This window comes from Neofelis nebulosa, chromosome X (genome assembly GCF_028018385.1).
Source record: "Neofelis nebulosa isolate mNeoNeb1 chromosome X, mNeoNeb1.pri, whole genome shotgun sequence".
Taxonomy (NCBI): Eukaryota; Metazoa; Chordata; class Mammalia; order Carnivora; family Felidae; genus Neofelis; species Neofelis nebulosa.
The window spans coordinates 94,144,296-94,166,658 of NC_080800.1; the positions used below are offsets into that span (position 1 = coordinate 94,144,296).

The following is a 22,363-nucleotide window of genomic DNA, read 5'->3' on the forward strand; positions in this document are numbered from 1 at the left end:
TTACGCATCCAACTTCAGCTCAGGTCATGATCTTGCAGTTCTAAAGTTCGAGCCCCGGGTCGCCTTCTGTGCTGACAGCTCAGAACCTGGAGCCTGCTTCGGAATCTGTGTCTCCCTCTCTCTCTGCCCCTCCCCTGCTCGTGCTCTGTCTCTCTCTCTTTCTCTGTCTCTCAACAATAAATAAACATAAGAAAGAAAGAAAGAAAGAAAGAAAGAAAGAAAGAAAGAAAGAAAGAAAGAATCAATACAGAATGTTGTTAATATTACCCTAGCATGTTTTGTGATAACTTTTTTCACATATTGATGGCACATCTAATGGACTCCTTGATAATAAATATAAATTCCCTTTGCTGTAGATTAGTTGTTGTTCTTATGTTAGTGTGACTTTGAACTTTTGTTTGTATCTACATTGAAAAATAAAATCTGCAAAATAAAAAAAAATTACAAAGTCCGTTTATCCCCATACCTCATACATGTTGATCCTAAAGGTTTAGAGACAAAACGTTCTCAAAAAGTCAGTTGCCTGACTCAAAAATTTTAGTGTTATTCAGCACTATATATAACGGACCAAAGACTTTCTATGCGTACTTAACTATGTGACCTAGAGGGAGAGGGCCTTATTTGGCAAACTCTTCAACTATAATCGAATACTTCATTGCTTCAAAGGAGTCTCTGCTTTCAAAGTCACTGGCACAGTGAAACAGTTTTAACAAGATCAAAGGCAGTGTCATGTTGCGAATCTCTTTAGCCAAAACTACAAGCTACGTTCCCTTGTTCTTTAAAATCTCCCCAGCGGGGAGGAGGGGACGGGGGTGGGGGGGGGTGCCTGGGTGGTTCAGTAGTTAAGTGCTCATGACTTTGGCTCAAGTCATGATCTCAGAGTTTGTAAGTTCGAGCCCCACATCGGGCGTCTCTGAGGTCAGCACAGAGCCCGCTTAGGATCCTTTGTCCCCCTGTCTCTGCCCTTCCCCCATTCCCCCCCCCAAAAATAAATAAACACTAAAAAAAATGGAAATCCCGCTAGCAGAGTTTTGCTTTGCCTACAATCGCATCAACTGTGCTAAATTCACAAACTGCATCACAACAATAATCTAGGACTATTTGTTAGTGGGATTCTCTCCATACTACTTGTTTGAATACATAAACTGGTATGTTTCCCAACAGAAAAAAATTGCCTTCTTTACATTTTTGCTCTAGCCACGGAAGTGTTAATTGTATCTAAAAATCACTTTGGTCCCCTGCTATTGTTTTGGGTAAATCAAATGATCAAGAAAGCAAGTGTGAGATTTAACAAAGTTTTGCGTCAACAACTTATGTTTGGGAATCGTCTCGCCAGCATATCTCTGCCAGACTCGGTCCCCGGAACAGTATGCATCACACAACCATGTGGGGCTTCCAGACTAGGAATTAATACAGATTTGAGACCAACAGTTTTCTTTCCTTTTCTTCCTTGTGTGTCCTTCTCTCCCTCCCTCCCTCCCTCCGCAACTTTATTCTTTCCTTCTCTTCTTCCTCTCCTTCTTTTGTTCCCTTTTTCTTCCCGCCTTTAGCCTGACTTCTTTTGTGGAATATTTGAAGAGCCATGTGTTGAGGAAGGCATTCTACTGCCTCTAACTTTGTAGCCTGTGACATTTCCTTCGTGTCTTTCTCTTAAAGGGAGGGTATGAGGCATCGGTACTAAAAGTTGGGCGTACAGTAGTGAGACTTTAGTCATCTGTGACTCTTGGAGGCCCTTTGCCCTCCGGAAGGCTCAGCATCAAAAGACTGGAAAGAGATTAATTGGCTTCTAATCTTGGCACTGACAACAGTTAACAACATGACACTGGACAGGGCATTTATCCTTTCAGATCGGTTTCCTCAAACTATCAAAACAGGAAGTTGGATGGTCTTCGAGTGGTCCGTTTCAACACCTTCCCTGCGAGTGCACTTGCTAGGCCTAGAGACCGACCAGTACAGCCTTCAATGTAGAGAATTTCAGTTTCTCGCAGAAGTCGGAGAACTACCGTTAAGGATTCGTGGTACAGGGTGAATGAACGTAGACATTGGAGTGAACGATTCTGAACTTGACTCCACCTCTACCACTTACTATCTGCATTTGGTATTTGAACATCTCAATTTATTTTTTCACTCCGCGATTGCCCTGTTGCCATGGTAACGATTAAAGGAGACAAAGCACATAAAGCATTTCCCACAGCGTTTGACGTATGAGAATAAATTAATCCACGAAGACAATTGTTACCCGTCCTCCTTTTCTACTCTTTTCGTACTGAGAAATGACTACGGGGATTTCTCCATCAAGACGATCCTTTATTCTTCTCTCTACTTCTCTTTGGTTGACAGATGCCGACTTAGACAGAAACACTTCCCAGGGCATACCACAATAGCAGATTCAGTGGAGTGAACTTTGTAAAGTCTTACACTAACCCAGCTTCTCTATTGCCACATACAAAGCATCTGGCCAAAAGGTATGTGGGACGCGGATGAATAAGTTTCCACAAATATTTGCCTGAGCTGGGTCCTTGTCTCATGAATGTAATTTCTCAGTTTTTGGCAAGTTAATTGCAATGGCCATTTAGAATAATTTCTGGCTGTCTCTGAGAACCAGGAGTTTTGTGATCTGTAGAATTTTTCAAATATATATATATATATATATATATATATATATATACATATATATACATATATACATATATATATACATATATATACATATATATATATACATATATATACATATATATGTATATATATGTATATATATATATATGCCATAAGATTAGCTGTGGAAAGACTATATTGCCAACTCTTCTTTGGCTTTCATTGTTTTTAGCTGCCTCTCTATACAGATGGTTTTAATCTGGACCAAAATATTTTAGTAAGTTCAAATAAGATTTTAAAATTTGAGGAATCTTTCTTGCAATACAAGTCGTGCAGTAACAACAGATCTTATTTCAGAACCCCAATACCAGCAGCTGGTGGGAAAAAATGAAGTTCCAATAGAGAAGAGTAGTGAATATATAATCACAAATATGTTCGTAGGCTTAAGGAATGAGGTAATTTGCCAAAAGCAGCTTGCATGACTTTTATTCCTTTACCTATAGAAAAGATGAGTAAAATCTTGAAAGTATTAAAACACTGTACAGATTTACTTTACCACAAGTTAAGAATCAATTGAGAATGAGGGGCGCCTGGGTGGCTCCGTCGCTAAGGCATCCAACTCTTGGTTTCGGCTCAGGTCGTGATCTAGCAGTTGGTGAGATCGAGCCCTGTGTCAGGTTCTGCACTGACAGCACGGAGCCTGCTTGGGATTCTGTCTCATGCTCTCTTTCTCTCTCTCTCTCTCTCTGCCCCTCCCCCACTTGCACTTTCTCTCTCTCTCTCTCTCTCTCTCTCTCTGTCTCAAAATAAATAAATAAGTATTTTTTAAAAAGAGAAATAATTAAGAATCAATAGAAAGCACAAGAATGCAATGTGCAGGGGTCTTTGCTTTATTTAATGGTGTATCCTGTTGGGGAGGGGAAATTTCTTCTCTACCCCTCTTGGTTCTTCGGCTGTTTTAATAATGAGATTAACAGAAGCCAGATGGACAAGGGATAAACAAATTTAATTTTGTATGCATGGGTGCCCCAAAGATATGAGACCCACTGACAGGCAGTTGAGGTTAATATGCAGTTCTGAGCTAAGGAGAAGGGGGTAAGGGGCTTGGACTTCAAAGCAGAGAAAGACAATTCATAAGACGGAAGAAACAAATGCTTGGGAAAAAAATGTCTGCTTGCCATGGGGAAAAGTCTTTTTGTTTTTTAAAATTTTTTTAATGTTTATTTATTTTTGAGAGTGAAAGAGAGAGAGTGGGGGGAAGGGCAGAGAGAGAGAGGGAGACACAGGATCTGAAGCAGGCTCCAGGCTCTGAGCCGTCAGCACAAGAGCCCAGGGCGGGGCTCGAACTCACTAACTGCGAGATCATGACCTGAGCCGAAGTCCGACACTTCACCAACTGAGCCACCCAGGTGCCCCAAAAGCCGTTCTAATGTACACAAAAAATTACCTTTTGCAATAGCTGTCTTCCTGGTGCAGGCTCCCTATCTACATATTTTTAGGCAGTTAAGTGGGAGATGAAAAGCTCTCCTTGAGTCTCCTGGGCCTTGATTATCTTCAGCTCAAAATAATCCACACCCCAAAGTGGCATATTCTGAGGTGGCCTGCCTGCCCTGAATCCCATCAATGCCAAGTGTCTAGAATATCGCCAAGCACATAGTAGGCATTAAATAAATGAATTGAATAAATGAACAATGTCCTGATGAACACATAAACTCTTTGCTTATATTGTCTTCCTATGCGTGCTTTTTAAAATATCCCCCAATTATTCTTTTAGAATCTTGACCTTGCAATATGCTAGGAAAAACTGCTTCACCTCTTTGAACCTAACAATTTCTTCTTTTATTTTTTTTCTTAAAATGAGTTGTGGAACTTAAACTAGGTGAAACTACTGATCATAGTGCCTGGCACATAGTAAGTGGTCATTAAATGTGTGTGGATTTTGTTTTATTAGCACTGCACCCGCGTTTTGAAAAAAAAAAAAATAAAGCCCTATAACTTCAACCTAGAAAGTTGTCTATAAAATAAGAAATCAGGACTTCTTGGGACAGATTTTAAAATGTAACAATTGACATAACAGCACCCCCTATCATTTACTACTTAAAGACAACCAAGTGTTCATGTTGATGTATATAATGTATTTTTGTTACACAAATGCATGATTTAGACAGCATCATATGCAGTGTGGAAAAGTAAAGCATTATTTACACGCCATTTCTGTGACACCCCCAATACACACACACACACACACACACACACACACACACACATACACTTTGAAATCATGAACCAAAGGATTTGAAGACTTACGTGGACTTGAACTTCCTGACAGATTTTATTTTGTAAGTTGAGTTGCACAGGAGGTGCTCTGGAAGGGTAATTAGCAGAATTCTTCACGCATCCAGTTAGGAAAAAAAAAAGGCAAAAACATTACATGTCATTTGTGGTCTGATATTTTAGCTGTAAGAGCACTGAGAGGAGTTATAACATAGATCCGTTTCTCCCAATATTGACACCATCTGGTATAAAGTTCACAGAACTCGTGCAAGAAACAGTATTTTCAGAGTTGTCAAACTGAAGTACTATTTTTCTCCATCAATAAATCAAAAGGAATACAAGCACACAACACAGTAAATGGGTATTAGTTCAGCATTAAACCTTTAAAGCAGAAGTCAAGCTTTACATAGCCATGAATCTGGTCATTACTTTTTAAACTTCACTTCTCTCAATTCTGGGCATAAGATTTTTTTTTTTAAACAGAAAATTACAGTTAAATACGTTTGTGCTCATTTTTTGGTGAGTCTGCATAGTCTCTTAACTCTTGTGGATGAGACGTGCATTTAGAATTCCTTGAAGGAAGTAGAAACAGGAAATGGGACAGAACACGTGCGCATAAATGTTTAGGATTTGGAGGTGGCGTTCTGAGATACCCAAGTTAAGAATCACTGTCACATGCCCTTCAATCCAAGGCTCTGTGAATGTCATCTCTTACAATGAATTGGCAAAGACAAGAAGTAGCATCTAATTGTAACCAAACTGAGCTATGTAGAAGCATCTGATTTATAAAGTGGCATAAAACAATATCAAACTTTTATGAAAAACAAAAACCTGAATCACAGCATTTCAGAGCCGGAAGAGATAGAGATCCCCTATCGCAAACCCTTCATGGGATGGATGAAAAAAACTGAGGCCCAAATTGGTCCAGTGACTTACCCTAAGTCACACATCAAATAAGTCAGGGCTGGAACCTGTGTCCTCAACCTTCTCGCCTACTCTTCTATGCGATACTATGTGTACTTAACATTTAAGGTACTAAATGATACTAGACTAAATTATGTATTATATAAATTATTAATAATACAATTAACTTTGACTTTGCCTCAGTTTTCTGTATCTGTGATAGATTTTAATTTCATGTTGTTGCTCTGTTATTTATAAGCCTTGCTGTATTTTGATGATTTACATGCATTGTATAATACCATAAAATGCACAGGTTAGAGTCGCTTTGGTGTTTTTTGTTTTTTTGTTTTTTTTTTAATGGGACAGCAGAACCGTGAAGAGACTGATCTTTCTGCTCCAAAGTGGATTGTTTGTTTGTTTCTCTCCCTTTATCTAGGTGATTCTAAAGCTGGGAAATAAAGAGCTGTTGGAAATATGAGGAGTTAAGGGTTCATTCGGCTGTCCAGATGTATCCAAGTACCCCGTTATTTGGCAATAAATACATCTGGGCAACTGATTGAACTTTTCGCTCTTCACGACTCTACTGAACCGTCTACAGCCAGAAAGAAGGGCCTGCTCTTCCGCCAAATGTCTGTCGTCTCTTAACCTAACGAAATGGAAAGTGGGAGTTGCTTATGGGGGGAGGAGACACCAATGTAAATGTAAGCGGGGACACATGTAAATTGAATTTTAAGTATCTCAGCCAAAAAAGATGAAGAGGTGTTCCCCGGACTGGTTTGCAAAATTAAAATCAAACCGATGTAAAACTTTGAACTGTTTTCATCAGTTGACTCTTGTTATGTGCTTAACTTAGTGTATTTTTTATGGTGATTGAGAATAACCAGCAAATACTGGCTAATATTATTACTCTGGTGTATATACATACATATATATATACACATGTATATGTATGTGTATACACACACACATATATATACACATATATATGTATATATGTGGATGAGGTTATATATATATAACCTCAGGTTATGGCTCCATATAGTGGTCCATCTAAAGTATTTCCCCCAGTCTCTCTTTATCCCATTGTGCTATTTCATTTCATTTTATTCATAGCAGTCCTTACTACCTGAAACTATCCTACTTCTTTGCTTAAACGTTGACTATCTCCCGCTAGAGTGTAAGCTCCGTGAGAGCAGGGATCTTGTCTACCTTGTTTGCCACTATGTGCCCAGCATCTGGCAGGGTGCCTAGCATAAGCTAGGCAGGCAAGAAATATTTGAATACACGAAAGCGCTGTTATGCAGAGCTCCCAGTGCTGTAAATCAGGTCCCCCAAACAGATTTCACATATGGTTTGCTCTGTGAGCTCTGCTGTTGAAATGCCATCAGTTTCGGGGCGCCTGGGGGGCTCCGTCGGTTGAGCCACCGACTTCAGCTCAGGGCATGATCTCGTGGCTTGTGGGTTCCAGCCCCACATCGGGCTCTTTGCTGACAGCTGGGAGCCTGGAGCCTGCTTTCGATTGTTTACAAAAATAAAAATTAAAGCCATCATTTTACTCTGCTACGTCGATACTAACGCTCAGATAATTCAGGGAGAGTTCTGCTACCACGTATGGAGAAAGTAATTTCAAACACTGGGCACTCTGTTCACTCAGATTCTCTCGAGGTCTGTTACGATTATCATGGAATAATTGGGGTAGCTATTTTAACTCTATCAACTTGGAAGGCGTTTTGTTGTTAAAGTGTTATTGTAGGTAAATGGAATAGGTCTCGGTGTGAAACACTTAGGACCTTACACACTGTAGATTTTAGTAGTTAACTATCTTGGTAAGTCTCACTAACTTTAATAGTCGTCACTCATAAAATATGGGAAGCACAAGCAGAAGCATTGAGTCAATACAAACAGGGAGAAAATATTTCCTGTTTCATTTTAATGCCAAGTACAAGATGAAGGGTTAATTTTGTGTAAACAACCTCTGAGATCACATCCAGGGGGTGAGGGCAGGAAATGACACCAGACCTGCATTCAAAAAGAATAATCACCAGGGCGCCTGGGTGGCTCAGTCCGTTAAGCTTCTGACTATTGGCTTCTGCTCAGGTCACGATCTTACCATCTTACGGGTTCGTGAGTTCCAGCCCCACATTGGGCTCCAGGCTGACAGTACTGAGCCTGCTTGGGATTCTCTCTCTCACTCTCTCTGCCCCTCCCCTGCTCATTCTCCCTCTCTCTCTCTTTTGCTCTCTCAAAATAAATAAACTTAAAAAAAAAAAAAAACCAACAGAATAGAAGAATCACCTTATTACCAGATCTAATGACATACCCAGGAGAGACCCAGAGTCTTGTCCAGTTAATGCCCCCTTGCCCTTCACTTTCAAAAGTGTCTCAGTTTGGAGAGGAAATTTTAATATCACCCAACATATATAACTGCATGTTCAGAACCATTAGATTTCCCTATGGCACACCATGAAGAAGTCTCCAGTTCTGGGTCTGAATCACTATATTCTCGGACAAGTCAAAGAAAAAGACGCAGGGAGCAAGTTGATGGTATCGCTTTATCCTGTTACATAGATCTGTACCCGACTTAGTAAGAAAGTAATCATTCCCATTTAAGTCTCTTAGCTTGAGGCTTTTTGCCTAATATAAAATACGATTTTCTGGGAAGCGGATTGCTAAACATCGGAAAGTTATGAAATTGCCTTTTCTGGAGGTTGTGCTAAAGAACATCAATTATCACATTTCTTCAAGTGGTTTAAATATAGGTCTGTTTGAAGGCAAAGGACTGGGTTATTTGATCACTCATAATTTTTCAGCCTTAGGAGTTGTATGAATTCATAATTGTAGACTAAATTAAGACCTTCCACTTGAAGATAGAAGATTTGAATTCATTTAACTTCACAAAATAAGTTTCTAAATTAGCTTAATTTGCTTGAATATCCTGTGTCGACTGGTGGACGAGTAGTCTTTACTTGCATCGGATATGATAACTGTATAATATACTAACTTTCTATTAAAATCATAAATAGCTGTTATCTGATTATACTTGGCAAAGGTGAATTTTTAGTATGGCAATTATATGTTTTAAGTGTTTTTTAACGTTTATTTATTTTTGAGAGAGACAGAGAGAGACGGTGTGAGCGGGGGAGGGGCAGAGAGAGAGGGAGACACAGAATCCGAAGCGGGTTCCAGGCTCTGAGCTGTCAGCACAGACCCCGATTCAGGGCTGGAACTCACGAACCAGGAGATCATGACCTGAGCCCAAGTGGGACGCTTAACCAACTGAGCCACCCAAGCGCCCTGACAATTATATGTTTTATTAGAAAATCCCTACAGTACATTTGAAGTTGAGAGGAAAATTCCTACAATATTCATTAGTTTTAAGGATAGTTTTTAAATTAAAGGATTTCCCCCCAAAATGTTATAAATCTGTGCCACATTAATATAATCTTCTGAAGAATAATCTGAACATTTGTGACTAATTCACTTTTGATCTAGTATCTGCTGAAAGCTCAGAGGCCGTGATAACCACAGGGATAAGTTTTGAATTATGAGTCTATAATTTCTGAACAATGGAAACTGACAAAAATTAAACCTCTGCATTTATTATTACTTATAAAATTCTTGCATGCTTTATTATAAAAAGTCAAATGTCTAAGAATGATCTCAGGTGACTGCCTATTCTATAGTTTTTAAAACATTCAGTGTCAGATTGAATCTCTTTGGTGTGAGAGAAAATAATCTGCTTCATCACCATAATGAGCTCATGGAATTTCCAGAAACCTAATGTAAACTTTTTTAATGGAATAATCTTTAACTTCCAAATTTTGTTAAAATGTCAGGTAGAAACTCTGGCATTTTTTTTTAAGTTTATTTATTTATTTTTTGACAGAGCGAGAGCATGAGTTGGGGAGGGGCAGAGAGAAAAGGGAGAGAGAGAATCCCAAGCAGGCTCTTTGCCCTTAGCACGGAGCTGATGCGGGGCTCAAACTCACGAACCGTGAGATCATGACCTGAGACAAAACCAAGAGTCAGATGCTTAACCAACTGAGCCACCCAGGTGCCCCAACACTGGCAGTTTCTTACTATTTTTTAAAAATGTTTATTTATTATTGAGAGAGAGAGAGCGCACGCATGAGCAAGGGAGGGGCGGAGAGAGGGGGAGACAGAATCCGAAGCAGGCTCCAGGCTCCGAGCTGTCAGCACATAGCCCGACGCAAGGCTCCAACTCACAAACTGTGAGATCATGACTTGAGGTCGGTCACTCAAGCAACTGAGCCACCCAGGCGCCCCAGGTTCTTACCATTTTTTATCAGTATTATGTGTGGCCAGGTCTGGAAAAGAAAGACTAAGGAACAGTTTGAGGACAGAAAATGTGATTGAAACATGATTAATCTTTCTTCAGTGTCAAAGCATAGGAAAGGTAACAGTAAAAATGAGTTATAAATGGTGAGCTTTAGAAGCTAGAAGGAAATGTCCACGGTTTTTGATACGGTCATAGACTTCTGTCCTCTCCAGGCACAATTTGAAAAAACAAACAAACAAACAAACAAACCACAGCTCTTATTCGTAGGATCATTTCATTTCACACCTTAAATCTCTTCAAGTCTCTCCCTTTCCCTTCCCTTGGATCATTCAAGTGCTTTATCCCCAGCACTTGGCTAAGGAATGTGGGAGCTACATGGAAAGGACATTTATATGGCTCTTCCTCTCAAAAATTTGTCTTTAGTACACATTTAGTACACGGCAAAACCCTTTGAACATCTTCCCTTTCCTCACCAACCACCTCCTCTCATCTAGATGGTCCTCTTCTCTCCCCCTTCATCCAACTATATTCTAGATCCTTCCTGCACGACTGTATTGAAATGACGCTAATGTCACCAGCAATCTTCTTTCAGACAAATCGCACAACATGAACTCTGTTCCTTCTCAAAACAGTCTCCATTGACATTTTCCTTTTTGCCTATTCTTTCCATTTTTATTTTCTTCCCTCCTTGATTTTTCCTTTTCTCTAATTTAATGCCTACTCTCTGCTGCTTTAACACTTGACTCTTAAACTACGACTTTACTAGAATCCAAAATCGTGGGGTTTTCCTTGTTGTTTTTATCTCCCAATACAGAGCCATGTGGATGCTCTTTCATAAGCTAAATTTAATATGTGTAAAATTGATATAACATGCAAATTTGATTTCCCTTTCTCATCTTTGTAGTCTTTCACAAATGAATTGAATATATAGTATTCTACAGACCACAGGATGCGCATATATCTCTCACCCCTTGGATGGCAAATTGGCATGGAAAACTAGGTATCCCTTAAAGAGAGCACAACGCTGGTTTTCCGGGTGAACCATCAAGTTACTGTTCAATGAATGCAGGAAGTGTAAGCATCACTAAATTCAGCAGGAAGTGTAGCATCGCTAAATTCATGCCCATGCAAAACCCTTAAAATGCCATCAAGAAGGAGTCAAAATAGGAGCTGGGTACTGAAGAACTCTTAGTTCCCATGACAGTCATTCTTTTATTTAGAGCTGTTACAGGAACCACACCAATTAGCTCTGAAATTAACACATTTCCAAGTCTAGCCTGAGGCCATGTGGGAAGGCCCACAGTGGGTTTTTATTTTCCATATTTCACTTCCAAGATGGTTATTGATAATGGCTCTTAAGTATTTTTTAGTGATACTGATAAACTTTGAGTGTTTGAAACTAATTTCTGAATATATACACTGGGGACCTTATTTTGGCTCAGTTGTTCTCAAGTATTCACACTATTTTTGATAATATATGCTATTTGACACATAACATATGTTGACATATGAGGACAGATTTCATAGGCATCAATTACATGTAATGCTCAGGGTACGAGTCTTGCTTAATTAAAATTCCACATTAGGGGCGCGTGGGTGGCTCAGGTGGTTAAGCGTCTGATTTCGGCCCAGGTCATGATCTCATGGTTTGCGAGTTCCAGCCCCGCATCGGTCGGTCTGCTGTCAGTACAGAGCCTGCTTCGCATCCTCAGACCCCCATTCTCTGTGCCCCTCCACAGCTCACACGCGTGCACGCTCTTTCTCTCTCAAAAATCAGCATAAAAAAGAAAAAATTAAAAAAATAATTGAAGTTATTCTGCAGTATCTTGTATAAAATTGTACTGTTTGAGAACTATACGAAAACTGCTACTTGTTCCCCTTTTTGACCCAGCAAATGCAGTTACCGTTATCGATGTCGGAAGATCTTACAAAGCTTTAGCGAGAACATGAAAAATCTGTGACTAGTGTTGCAGAAAGAAATAAGAGATTAGTCCAAATATGTATTTACTGATCTTGAACTTATGTCTGTGATTTTTGATCACAGGTTATTGATTTAACCTGTGATTTTTTCCCTTCATGCTTGATATAGTTAATTCATTACAGGTTGATCAACCATCTTTTTCTCTGCACAAAATTATGTGCATGTATATATGCACACATACCCATATAAATGTGTATACATATTCTTAGAATACTTTCACACTGTCACATGACCAAACACAATTTCTATGAGAGCCACATAGATTCTCATTTAAAATGAATCACTCTATCAGTTATCCCACCAGTGACTTTCTTCTTAATTTTAGAAAACACAAGTCTTCCCGAACTTGAACACTGAGTTCACAGGTATCCTTTTTTTTCCCGTTCAACACAACCATGAGACTCTCATTATGAAAGATGGGCGGGGTCTGAGAGATTTGCAGATTAGAGTGTTCAGTTAGTGTTGTTTTGTTATGGGTTTGTTTTTTGTTTCTCTCTCTCTCTCTCTCTCTCTTTTTTTTTTTTTTTTTTTGGTTTGTTTCTCTTGTTATCTTATCCAAGGCTTTAAGAGGTTTTGTATTCCCTCCTCTTTTTGTAGGATTACTCACAAAACATTTCTCGTTGCAAAATATTGTCACAGTGACTTAGCCCTTTGGGGAGACATGTAATGTTTCTTACTTACTTTACATAAAGTTACTTACTTTACATAATTTATATAATTTATTCCTGTCCATCGTATTAATATTTCTAAACTTTTACCACCAATCCGGGAGCACTTTGTGTCAGGTTTAGTCAGTTTTAGTGAACAACAAAAAATGCAAATTTTAACAATACAGAAAGATACTACTTTGTCCTTAAGGTATTCTAGTTAATAAACTGGACATCTATATACATAATATACTTTTGTGATTATTACTTGTGAGATTTGGAACTTAGAAAAATAAATACTTGTTTTTTAATTTTTCCATTGATATTTCATGGGAAAATATACATGTAAAAAAGATGACAAGAGCAATTAATTTTTAAAGAAATGTGGCATTTTGAGTGGCAATAAATAGGACTCTACCATGGCTGAGAATATGGATAATATAACGTTGAATGAGATGGTTATCATCTCGAGTTATGGCAAACACAGTTTCAATTGATTTGTTACCAATTGAATGGTATCAGAATGAAGCGTATTTTACTTTGAAGCTTTTAAATTATATTAATTTTTAGGTTCTTGAAAAGCAAGCATTAGGAACAATTTTTATATTTTAATATTGGGAAAAGAGAAGGATTTTGATGTCTCTTGAGGACAAAGATGCAAAATAAGACCTTTTTGTCTTTCTGTATCCTTTTTTTTTTTTTTTTTTCTGTCACTTATTTCCAGACCTCCCAGGAAAAGGGATTTATGCATTGGCTGGCGGCATTTTACGGGACAAAAATGGTCTGACTAATGATCTGGCGAACGTCACTCGATCTCTCCCATAGAATATTTTGTTTCTGAATACTGGAGGCCATATTTCATGCATTGCTGTAATGAAAGAGGTGGTTATGAGGAAGATTTTGTGTAGGTGGCATTGATAGAACTCACAAGTGAGAGGTGAGGGATAAGAAGGAAGAATAAATTAAATTTGTAGCCTGAGTGACTAGAATAATAGCGCTACTAAATGAGATGGGAAATATAAGGAGGTACAATTTGTTCCAGTAAAATTTTACTTCCAGACTTCTAAAAGGAACTACAAAACACTAAAAAAGACTATCAACAAATTTTTCTCACATTCCTTGGAAATACTCCTAAATCAGACAGAACAGAGGATTTTTCAACGTTATCCCACATTCTCAAGCTATTCAAGTCCCTCTTTCTGCCCCTTCTCCCACCACAACTACTTTTTTTTGTCACTGACACCCACTGCAGCCCATTTATTTTGGCATAAACCCAGTGCTGCTCTCTGGAGAATATTGTTGGTTGATGCAAAGTACAAATAAAGCTACGTAAATGCAGATTCCTTCAAGTTGAAGCAAATAAATTAGGAATGGTGCACAAAATATGTTCACTTCATAAAAGTATTTAGAATCAGGGGTGCCCGGGGGGCTCAGTCGGTTAAACTTCGACTCTTAATTTCGACTTAGGTCACGATCTCTCGGTGCGTTCGATTGAACCCCTCGTGGGGCTCCACACTGAGCGTGGAAGGTGCTTGGGATTCTCTCTCTCTCCCTGTCTCTCTGCTCCCCCCCCCAAATAAATAAACTTTAAAAAAAAACACTTATTTTAGTTTTCCATGTTCCTAGAAAATGAAACCTTTGATACATGTTATACTTGCTACTTAATTATGACATCACAAACTTTCCCCCAATGCTTTGCAAATTAAGAAGCGTATATTCTTTTTTTTTTTTTTAATTTTTTTTTTTAACGTTTTATTTATTTTTGAGACAGAGAGAGACAGAGCATGAACGGGGGAGGGTCAGAGAGAGAGGGAGACACAGAATCCGAAGCAGGCTCCAGGCTCTGAGCCGTCAGCCCAGAGCCCGACGCGGGGCTCGAACTCACGAACCGTGAGATCGTGACCTGAACCGAAGTCGGACGCTTAACCGACTGAGCCACCCAGGCGCCCCAAGAAGCGTATATTCTTTTTTTCTTTTCTTTTTTTTAAAAAATTTTTTTTTTAACGTTTATTTATTTTTGAGACAGAGAGACAAAGCATGAATGGGGGAGGGTCAGAGAGAGGGAGACACAGAATCCGAAACAGGCTCCAGGCTCCGAGCCGTCAGCACAGAGCCCGACGCGGGGCTCGAACTCACGGACCATGAGATCGTGACCTGAGCCGAAGTCGGCCACTTAACCGACTGAGCCACCCAGGCGCCCCAAGAAGCGTATATTCTTAATTTCTTCCTCCAAACACCAATCGGAAGCTGTGTGTACTCTAAGAAGAGATTTAGTAGAAGTCCCATATAAATAGCGTGCATGCAAGAAATTTTTAAGAAAACCAAAAAAAAAGGAAAGAGACATTATGACGGTTGTATATGTAAATAAACGCAAACTTTATTCTCTGCCATTTTTTATCACTGGTATGTTTCTTATCACTTAATAAGTACATTTAAGTTTACTTAATTGGTCGTGATGCAAGTGATTTGGACATTTCACTAATTTTCTTTTTCTTTTTTTTTTTCTCTCTCCCCAGAAAGGATGGAATTATGAATTCAGTCTGTTACATTCCCACTTCTCAACTTTAAACTTTACACCGAAGCAATCATGGTGAACCTGAGAAAAGCGGTGCATTCGTTCCTGTAAGGATGTTATTACTTACTATTTTCTAAAGGATAACTTTTAACAGTAGCTTGCTCAAAAAGGTTAAAAGGGCTCTTATACGACCATTCAGCTAGATTTGCCTCAAATTGCATAAATGACTTGCACCCCGTAGATTAATATTCTGGGTGTTTCCTGTTCAAAAGTAAATGGAAAAAAGCCCCAATAACTTGGGCTTCAATTAAACACAACGGCTTATGTATTCAAATAAAGAGTACGACAATAAGGTCTTAAATTCAAAAACAATTCCAGCGTTCCGGGTTGCTCTCTCTATGGTTCAAATGTAGAAACGGGAAAGGTCCTTCCCTTTTCCTTCCTGCGTGGACTAAACAACCAAGAGGGTGAAGTGTCTCCACAAGTTTCTGCTTTTATGAAGAATGGTTGAGAGGCACCTGCTTGGCTCAGTCAATTGAGTGTCTGACTCTTGATTTCGGCTCAGGTCATGATCTCACGGTTCAAGAGTTCGAGCCCTGCATCAGGCTCTTTGCGAACAGCACAAACAGCGCAAAGCCTGCTAGGGATTTTCTCTCTCTGCCTCTCCCCTGCTCACGCTCTTTTGCAAAATAAATAAATAAACATTAAAAAAAAGGAAGATTTGGGGCGCCTGGGTGGCTCGGTCGGTTGAGCGTCCGACTTCGGTTCAGGTCACGATCTCACGGTCCGTGAGTTCGAGCCCCGCGTCGGGCTCTGGGCTGATGGCCCAGAGCCTGGAGCCTGCTTCCGATTCTGTGTCTCCCTCTCTCTCTGCCCCTCCCCCGTTCATGCTCTGTCTCTCTCTGTCTCAAAAATAAATAAATGTTAAAAAAAAAAAAATTAAAAAAAATAAAAAATAAAATAAAAAAAAAAAAAAAGGAAGAGTTGAGGTTGCAAAAGAATGGGTCAGAAGTCAGGGAGTAGAGGCTGGGGGTGTAGCTAGCCAGAGGAAAACAACGCCATCCTCCAAAGTCTTGACACAATGACCCAGAAGTTAAGGTCAGTAGAATGTCACATAAAGGAAATAAGAATTTGGATCCAGTACTGGGCAATGCTACATGTAATCTAATCCAAATATATCTTCTTTTTAACTTAAGAAAATGTTGGGCTGCTTTCTTCTAAACCCACTCTTTGAGAAATGGGACATGGAAAAAAAGATCCGGGGGTCTGTCAATTTTGATCAGTACAGTTGGGAAGCCTGGAGTCACCTTGCTCCTACAGTCTCCTCTATGATTTCTGTAAAAGAGCTCATCCAGGAAAAAGCTGATGGATTAGTGTCGGTTAAAGCCACGTCAACGCTGGAACCTCTGCAAGACATGCCCCGAGAGCCATATCTTGGATGTCATTGTACATGGTGGTGACGTTAGTCTCAGAGATGTGTGATTCTGAAAGAACAAGAACAGACAGGAAAAGGAAAGGGTGAAGGACAGTGATAAAGAAAGATAAAGAAGAGTCAAGTATGGGAAATGAAAGGACAGATGTTTCTATTCCGTGCCCCTGGGCCAACTCAGCGGGTAGCCACTGGTCCATATGCCAAAATGTAGGACTGTCATTAAGGGCACCAAATTATTCTGTATGAAATTAATGACTCCATACAGAATTTCGTCCATTCTATTAAGAGAAACAAGGTACCATCCATCTTTTCCCATGGTGTCCATTGGCATAGGCCATGCAAAAACACAGTAGATGTAAAATGTATACATTTTTACTTCAAATGATCATCCTGTTCCTCTCCTAAGAATATAGAATCATATGCTCATTAAACAGCAGCACGGAATAAATCGGCTGCATTGTTCAGAGAGAAACTGTGGTTTTTGTGTGCATGTTTTATGAGACTTCTGTGGTCTTAATAACAATTAAGCTTTAGGAGCAAGACTTACATTTTTTTTTCTTTTTTTTTTTTGTAAAAGGACTGTATATATGTCACTGAGTATGCAAATATTAGAAATTAGGTTTAATTGTAATATAGCCAATTCTTGATTACAAAACTATAGAAAATAGGTTTGAACTTTAATAAAAATTATAATGCTTTGCCCATAGTGGTACTCAAAAAGAATTTATTAAATTTAATTGAGCTGACCCCAGGAAACTAAAGAAGATACCTTTCAGGATCTTCCCAATAAGACTATTTTATAATTGTCAATAGATATATTTAGATTCTATAAGCTTCCTTAGCAATTCAGTATTTGTCTCTGGACACTTTAATGAAAATTAAAAATATATCTGACCAGCAGAGGAAGGCAAGATCACCACTTCAAGTGTTTCTCTACACACAGTAAGACACTCAAATTATAAAATTGGTAATTGTCCAATAGTATTTCATGTATTTTTTATGTATGATTGTATCCTACATTCCTCTATTATTCTTAGAGAAATATGGAAAGACTTTGATGTTTTCACAACTTACTTAGAAAACTGAAGTTGGACGCATATTCCCTAGGCAACTTTGATGTTTTCACAACTGACCATTGAAGATGCAGCATTTTACTGTGAGCATAAACTTTTGTGGGACTGCCGGAGATGATCGTTAGCGATTGCAAACTAGAAATTAAAAAAAAAAAATTAATGTTTTCATTTTGGGGAGGCAGAGAGACAGAGCGCAAGCGGGGGAGGAGCAGAGTGAGAGGGAGACACAGAATCCGAAGCAGGCGCCAGGCTCCGAGCTGTCAGCACAGAGCCCGACGCGGGGTTCGAACCCACGGCGAAGTGCAGGATCATGACCTGGGCTGAAGTCGGATGCCTAACCGACTGAGCTACCCAGGCGCCCCTAGACTAGAAATTTTTTTAAGTTTATTTATTTATTTATTTTGAGAGAGAGAGAGGAGAGAGAGAGAGAGAGAGAATGAGAATGCTGGAGGGGCAGAGAGAGAGAGAGAGAGAGAGAGTGAAAGAGAAAGAATCTTAAGCAGGCTCCACACTGTCAGCCCAGAGCCCAATGTGGGGCTGGAACTCACGAACCTTGAGATCACGACCTGAGCCAAAACCAAGAGTTGGATGCTTAACCGACAGAGTCCCCAGGCACCCCTAAACTAGAAATTTTTTTTTTTTTAATGCCAGAAGGACACGTTTTTCATCAGGCAGGCCAGAAAAGACCCAGTTTAAAATTACTGCCTGAGCTTAGTTTTGCATAAAGAGGTATCGTACTAGAAAAATAAGATCAGGATTTGAATTCATCACCAGTTATGAAATACATGAGTTTGGGCATAGTTACCACAAAATACTTTTGTTTTAACTTTGAAGACAAAAAGAAAGCTCCAATATTTACTGAGGGCCTATTATGACAAAGGTACTATTTTCAGGACTTTACATGGATTATTGAATTTTCACAACAATCGTATGATAGAGAACATCCTTGTACACATGAAGAAATTGAGGCTCTGAAAGGTTAAGTGACTGGTCAAAAAATCATTGAGGCCGTGAGGTTAGAAAACTGACCACATGCCCAAAGCAGCAATTACAGTGACAGAATAATTAAAGCTGAGAGCAAATAACTTGCTTCTATTTATTTGGTCCTTTATTTCAATACTTTCTACTCACACTAATCACAGATTACTCATGATACAGATTTTTTGAGTCATCTATCATTTTCGGTATTTTTTTTTTTTATGTTCCAGGAAAAGAATACAGCCAGCATTTGAAAGAATTCACAGATTATTTGAAAAAAAAAAATCATTATCTATGTCACCCTCTGTATGTTGCTTAGAATGCCAGGTAACTTTGACTAATGAGGAAGTTATGATAAGCAAAATGTCTGAAATAGTAGTTTTCTATCCTCTGTAGAATGAGAGAGTCAAAATATTTTCATGACTGCTGCGTTATCTTAAAAGACATAGACATGCATTAGCAAGATATTAAGAGAAATGATTTTTAAATCCTCTAGAAAATTACTACAACATTTTACTTGAATTTTAAAATGCTAATAACTGTTCAGGCCAAGTGTTCCAGTTTAAGTTTAGAAAGTATTGCGTGTGTGCAACTCCGTGCGTATAATAATTAGCGATCGTTATGATAGTCGCAATCAAAACATAGAATGCACATTCGCAGGCAGTCCTTGCCTTTAAGCAAGAAATATTGAATATGCTTGTCTTTCTTGTCTATTTTATTCACAAAAATAAACGTTAGTTTTATTCGATCCTTTAGGGATGTACCCTTTGAGAGGGCACTTGATGTATGGAACCTCCATAAATCTCATATCACTCCTGGGGGAAGTTAAATTGGGGTGAGCGAAACATAACCACGTCCATCTCTATTGCATTAGTTTGCCACCCGGCCTGACATTCCTACTAGCAGAATCTGCAAAACCACGGTCATGAGAAATGCACATTTTAAATGACCCAGGAGATTTTGTATCGAGCACAGGAAAAGCAGCGAACCCGTAGGAACTGGTCATCACCACAAATCAATCATTTTCTAGCCTGGAACAGGGCCCAGAAAACATAGGACAGAAATGAGGAGAGTGTTAGACAGAAGGAAAGTTTATTAATATGTATGGACCCGCATAAAGTCACTCTGCAGCTGTGAGAAGGTAAGAAGAGTTCTAGAAAGAACTCTCTTGGGTTGCCAAAACCCACTCTCCCTCTTCCAACATCTTGCCTGAAGTTTGTCTGAGGACAATTTATTCCTTCTTAGCTTTTCATTTAAAAAGGCAATGTTCAATTTTCTTGTCACAGTCCTGGATACTTAAAGGACAATCTCCTTTCCTTCTGTTGTCATTTGTCTCAGAAAACATCTAGAAGAAATTACTATTTAAAACATATAAACACAGACCATTACAGGAAATCAAACAATACTTTGGCTTTTTATTGCTTGTATAGAGCAGATGTTTAAAACACAGGCTTTGAAATCAGTGACACCTGAATATGGACCCTGCCCCTGCCACCTAGTGGCCCATATTGGCTGGAGAAAGTCACTTAACCTCTCTGAACCTCAGTCTCCTCGGCTACATGATGGATACAAACCAGTACTGACCCCACGAAGTTGTTGTGTGAGACCCAACAAGATTATATATTTATATGTCCATAAGTTAAGTGCTTGACTCATAATGAGCTCTCAATAAAAATATCCTTGGATAGAAAGAAGAAATACTGAGATTTAATTAAGAGACCGGAAATATTGATGATGGTAATGATTCTTGAAGGCAAAGTAGTTGTTTTGCATAAGCAATTTATTGCGTATAAGCAATACAATATGAACCTGATGATTTTTTTTTTCTTCATTTTCAGTGTGCACCTCATTGGCCTACTGGTTTGGCAATTTGATATTTCTGTGAGCCCTGTTGCAGCTCTAGTAACTGACATTTTCAATACCTCCGATGGTGGACGCTTCAAATTCCCAGACGGGGTACAAAACTGGCCAGCACTTTCCATCGTCATAATAATCATCTTGACGATAGGTGGCAACATTCTCGTTATCATGGCAGTAAGCTTGGAAAAGAAACTGCACAATGCCACCAATTACTTCTTAATGTCCCTAGCCATTGCTGATATGCTAGTGGGACTACTTGTCATGCCGTTGTCTCTGCTGGCAATCCTTTACGGTAAGTACACTTTTATTAGTTTTGAAAAACCTCAGATTAGATCGTAAATCTGCGTCAGGTATCACGGTAAACACCCATACGGTTAATGATTCTACTCGTATCATTTGGAAAATGAAGACAAAAGCAAACTGCATGACAGAAGAATTGGATGTGTGCACAATATTCATGAAATAAATCCGTAGCAGAGCCTTCACAAAGCAAAACAGACATTTTGTGATATATTAAAATCATCCAGAGATGCTCTATTGCCCCGTCTCCAGTTGTTAACAATGACAGTTGCCTTGCAATGTACAGAATGGGACAGTGGCAGAAACCTGTTCTCCCCCCTATGTTCTGGGCAGTACGCAGACCTGGTATCATCTCTTATACAAAGAAGGAAAAAGAGACTCACCGTCTTTCGTAAATATATTGGAAGTGATCTTTTTAAATGTTGGCCAACTAAGTGCTTGGCACATATTAAATACTCAATAACAGCCATTCGTCTTCATGGAGTCTATAATTTATGTTTTTACAAGGCGGTAGGGGCTAACAAATTAATGACTAATTACGTAAGTGCCAGGTCACATCATCACAATACAATCCAGGCATTTAAAGTTGTCATGATATTGATTTTAGAGAGGTTTTTAATGTTTCCTTTTCATGTTGTGCCATCTCTTTACCCTATGCATTTCATATTTTGCATTTTTATTCAAGTGTAATTAACATACCGTGTTATATCAGTTATATTAGTTTCAGGTGTATTAGTGATTAGTGTTATAGTGTTGCATACAGTGTAACTAGTGTTATATTAGTTACGTGAGTTTCAGGTGTACAATATAATGATTGAACAATTCTACGTTCCTCAAAGCTCATCAAGATAATAGCACTCTTCCTGCCCTTCATCTATTTCACTCATCCCCCCCCACACTTCCCCTCTGGCAAATACCAGCTTGTTCTCTGTATTGAAGAGTCTGTTGTTTTGTTTTTTTTTTAATTTGTCTTTTTTTATTTGTTTTGTTTCTTAAATTCCACATATGAGTGAAATCATATGGTATTTGACTTTCTGACTGACGTCAATTAGCATTATACTTTCTAGGTCCATCCGTACTGTTGCAAATTACAAGATTTCATTCTCTTTTATGGCTGAGTAATACTCCATAGTATCCATAGGCCACATTTTCTTTCTTCATTCATCTATCGATGGGCACTTGGGTTGCTTCCATATCTTGGCTACTGTAAATAATGCTGCAGTAAGCACAGGGATGCATATATGTTTTTTGAATTAGTGTTTTCATTTTCTCTGGTTACATACCCAGTAGTGGAATGACTGAATCATATGATTATTCTATTTTTTTTTAATTTTAAACATAAAGAAAAAATCCTCAGGGATTCCAGGTAAAAATAAGGAATGATTTATAGGAGCAAAAGAATGAGACTGACCTCACAAGTAACAAAAACAACAAAGCAAAGGAATAGTGAAGCAATATTTTTCAAAAAGTCAACCATTTGTAAGACGTTTTTTCAAAGGCAA

At 38.8% G+C, this 22,363-nt stretch overlaps 1 protein-coding gene across 2 annotated transcripts in view; it reads left to right on the forward strand.

Moving 5' to 3' along the window:
- Positions 1 to 22,363, forward strand: part of HTR2C (5-hydroxytryptamine receptor 2C) — a 291,607-nt gene that overhangs the window by 120,059 nt on the left and 149,185 nt on the right. For both annotated transcript variants that reach the window (XM_058712970.1, XM_058712971.1), the window contains exons 3-4: positions 15,220 to 15,325; positions 20,540 to 20,853. In XM_058712970.1, coding sequence (XP_058568953.1) covers positions 15,291 to 15,325; positions 20,540 to 20,853 — 349 coding nt within the window. In that variant the 5' untranslated portion in view covers positions 15,220 to 15,290. The remainder of the gene's footprint in view (positions 1 to 15,219; positions 15,326 to 20,539; positions 20,854 to 22,363) is intronic.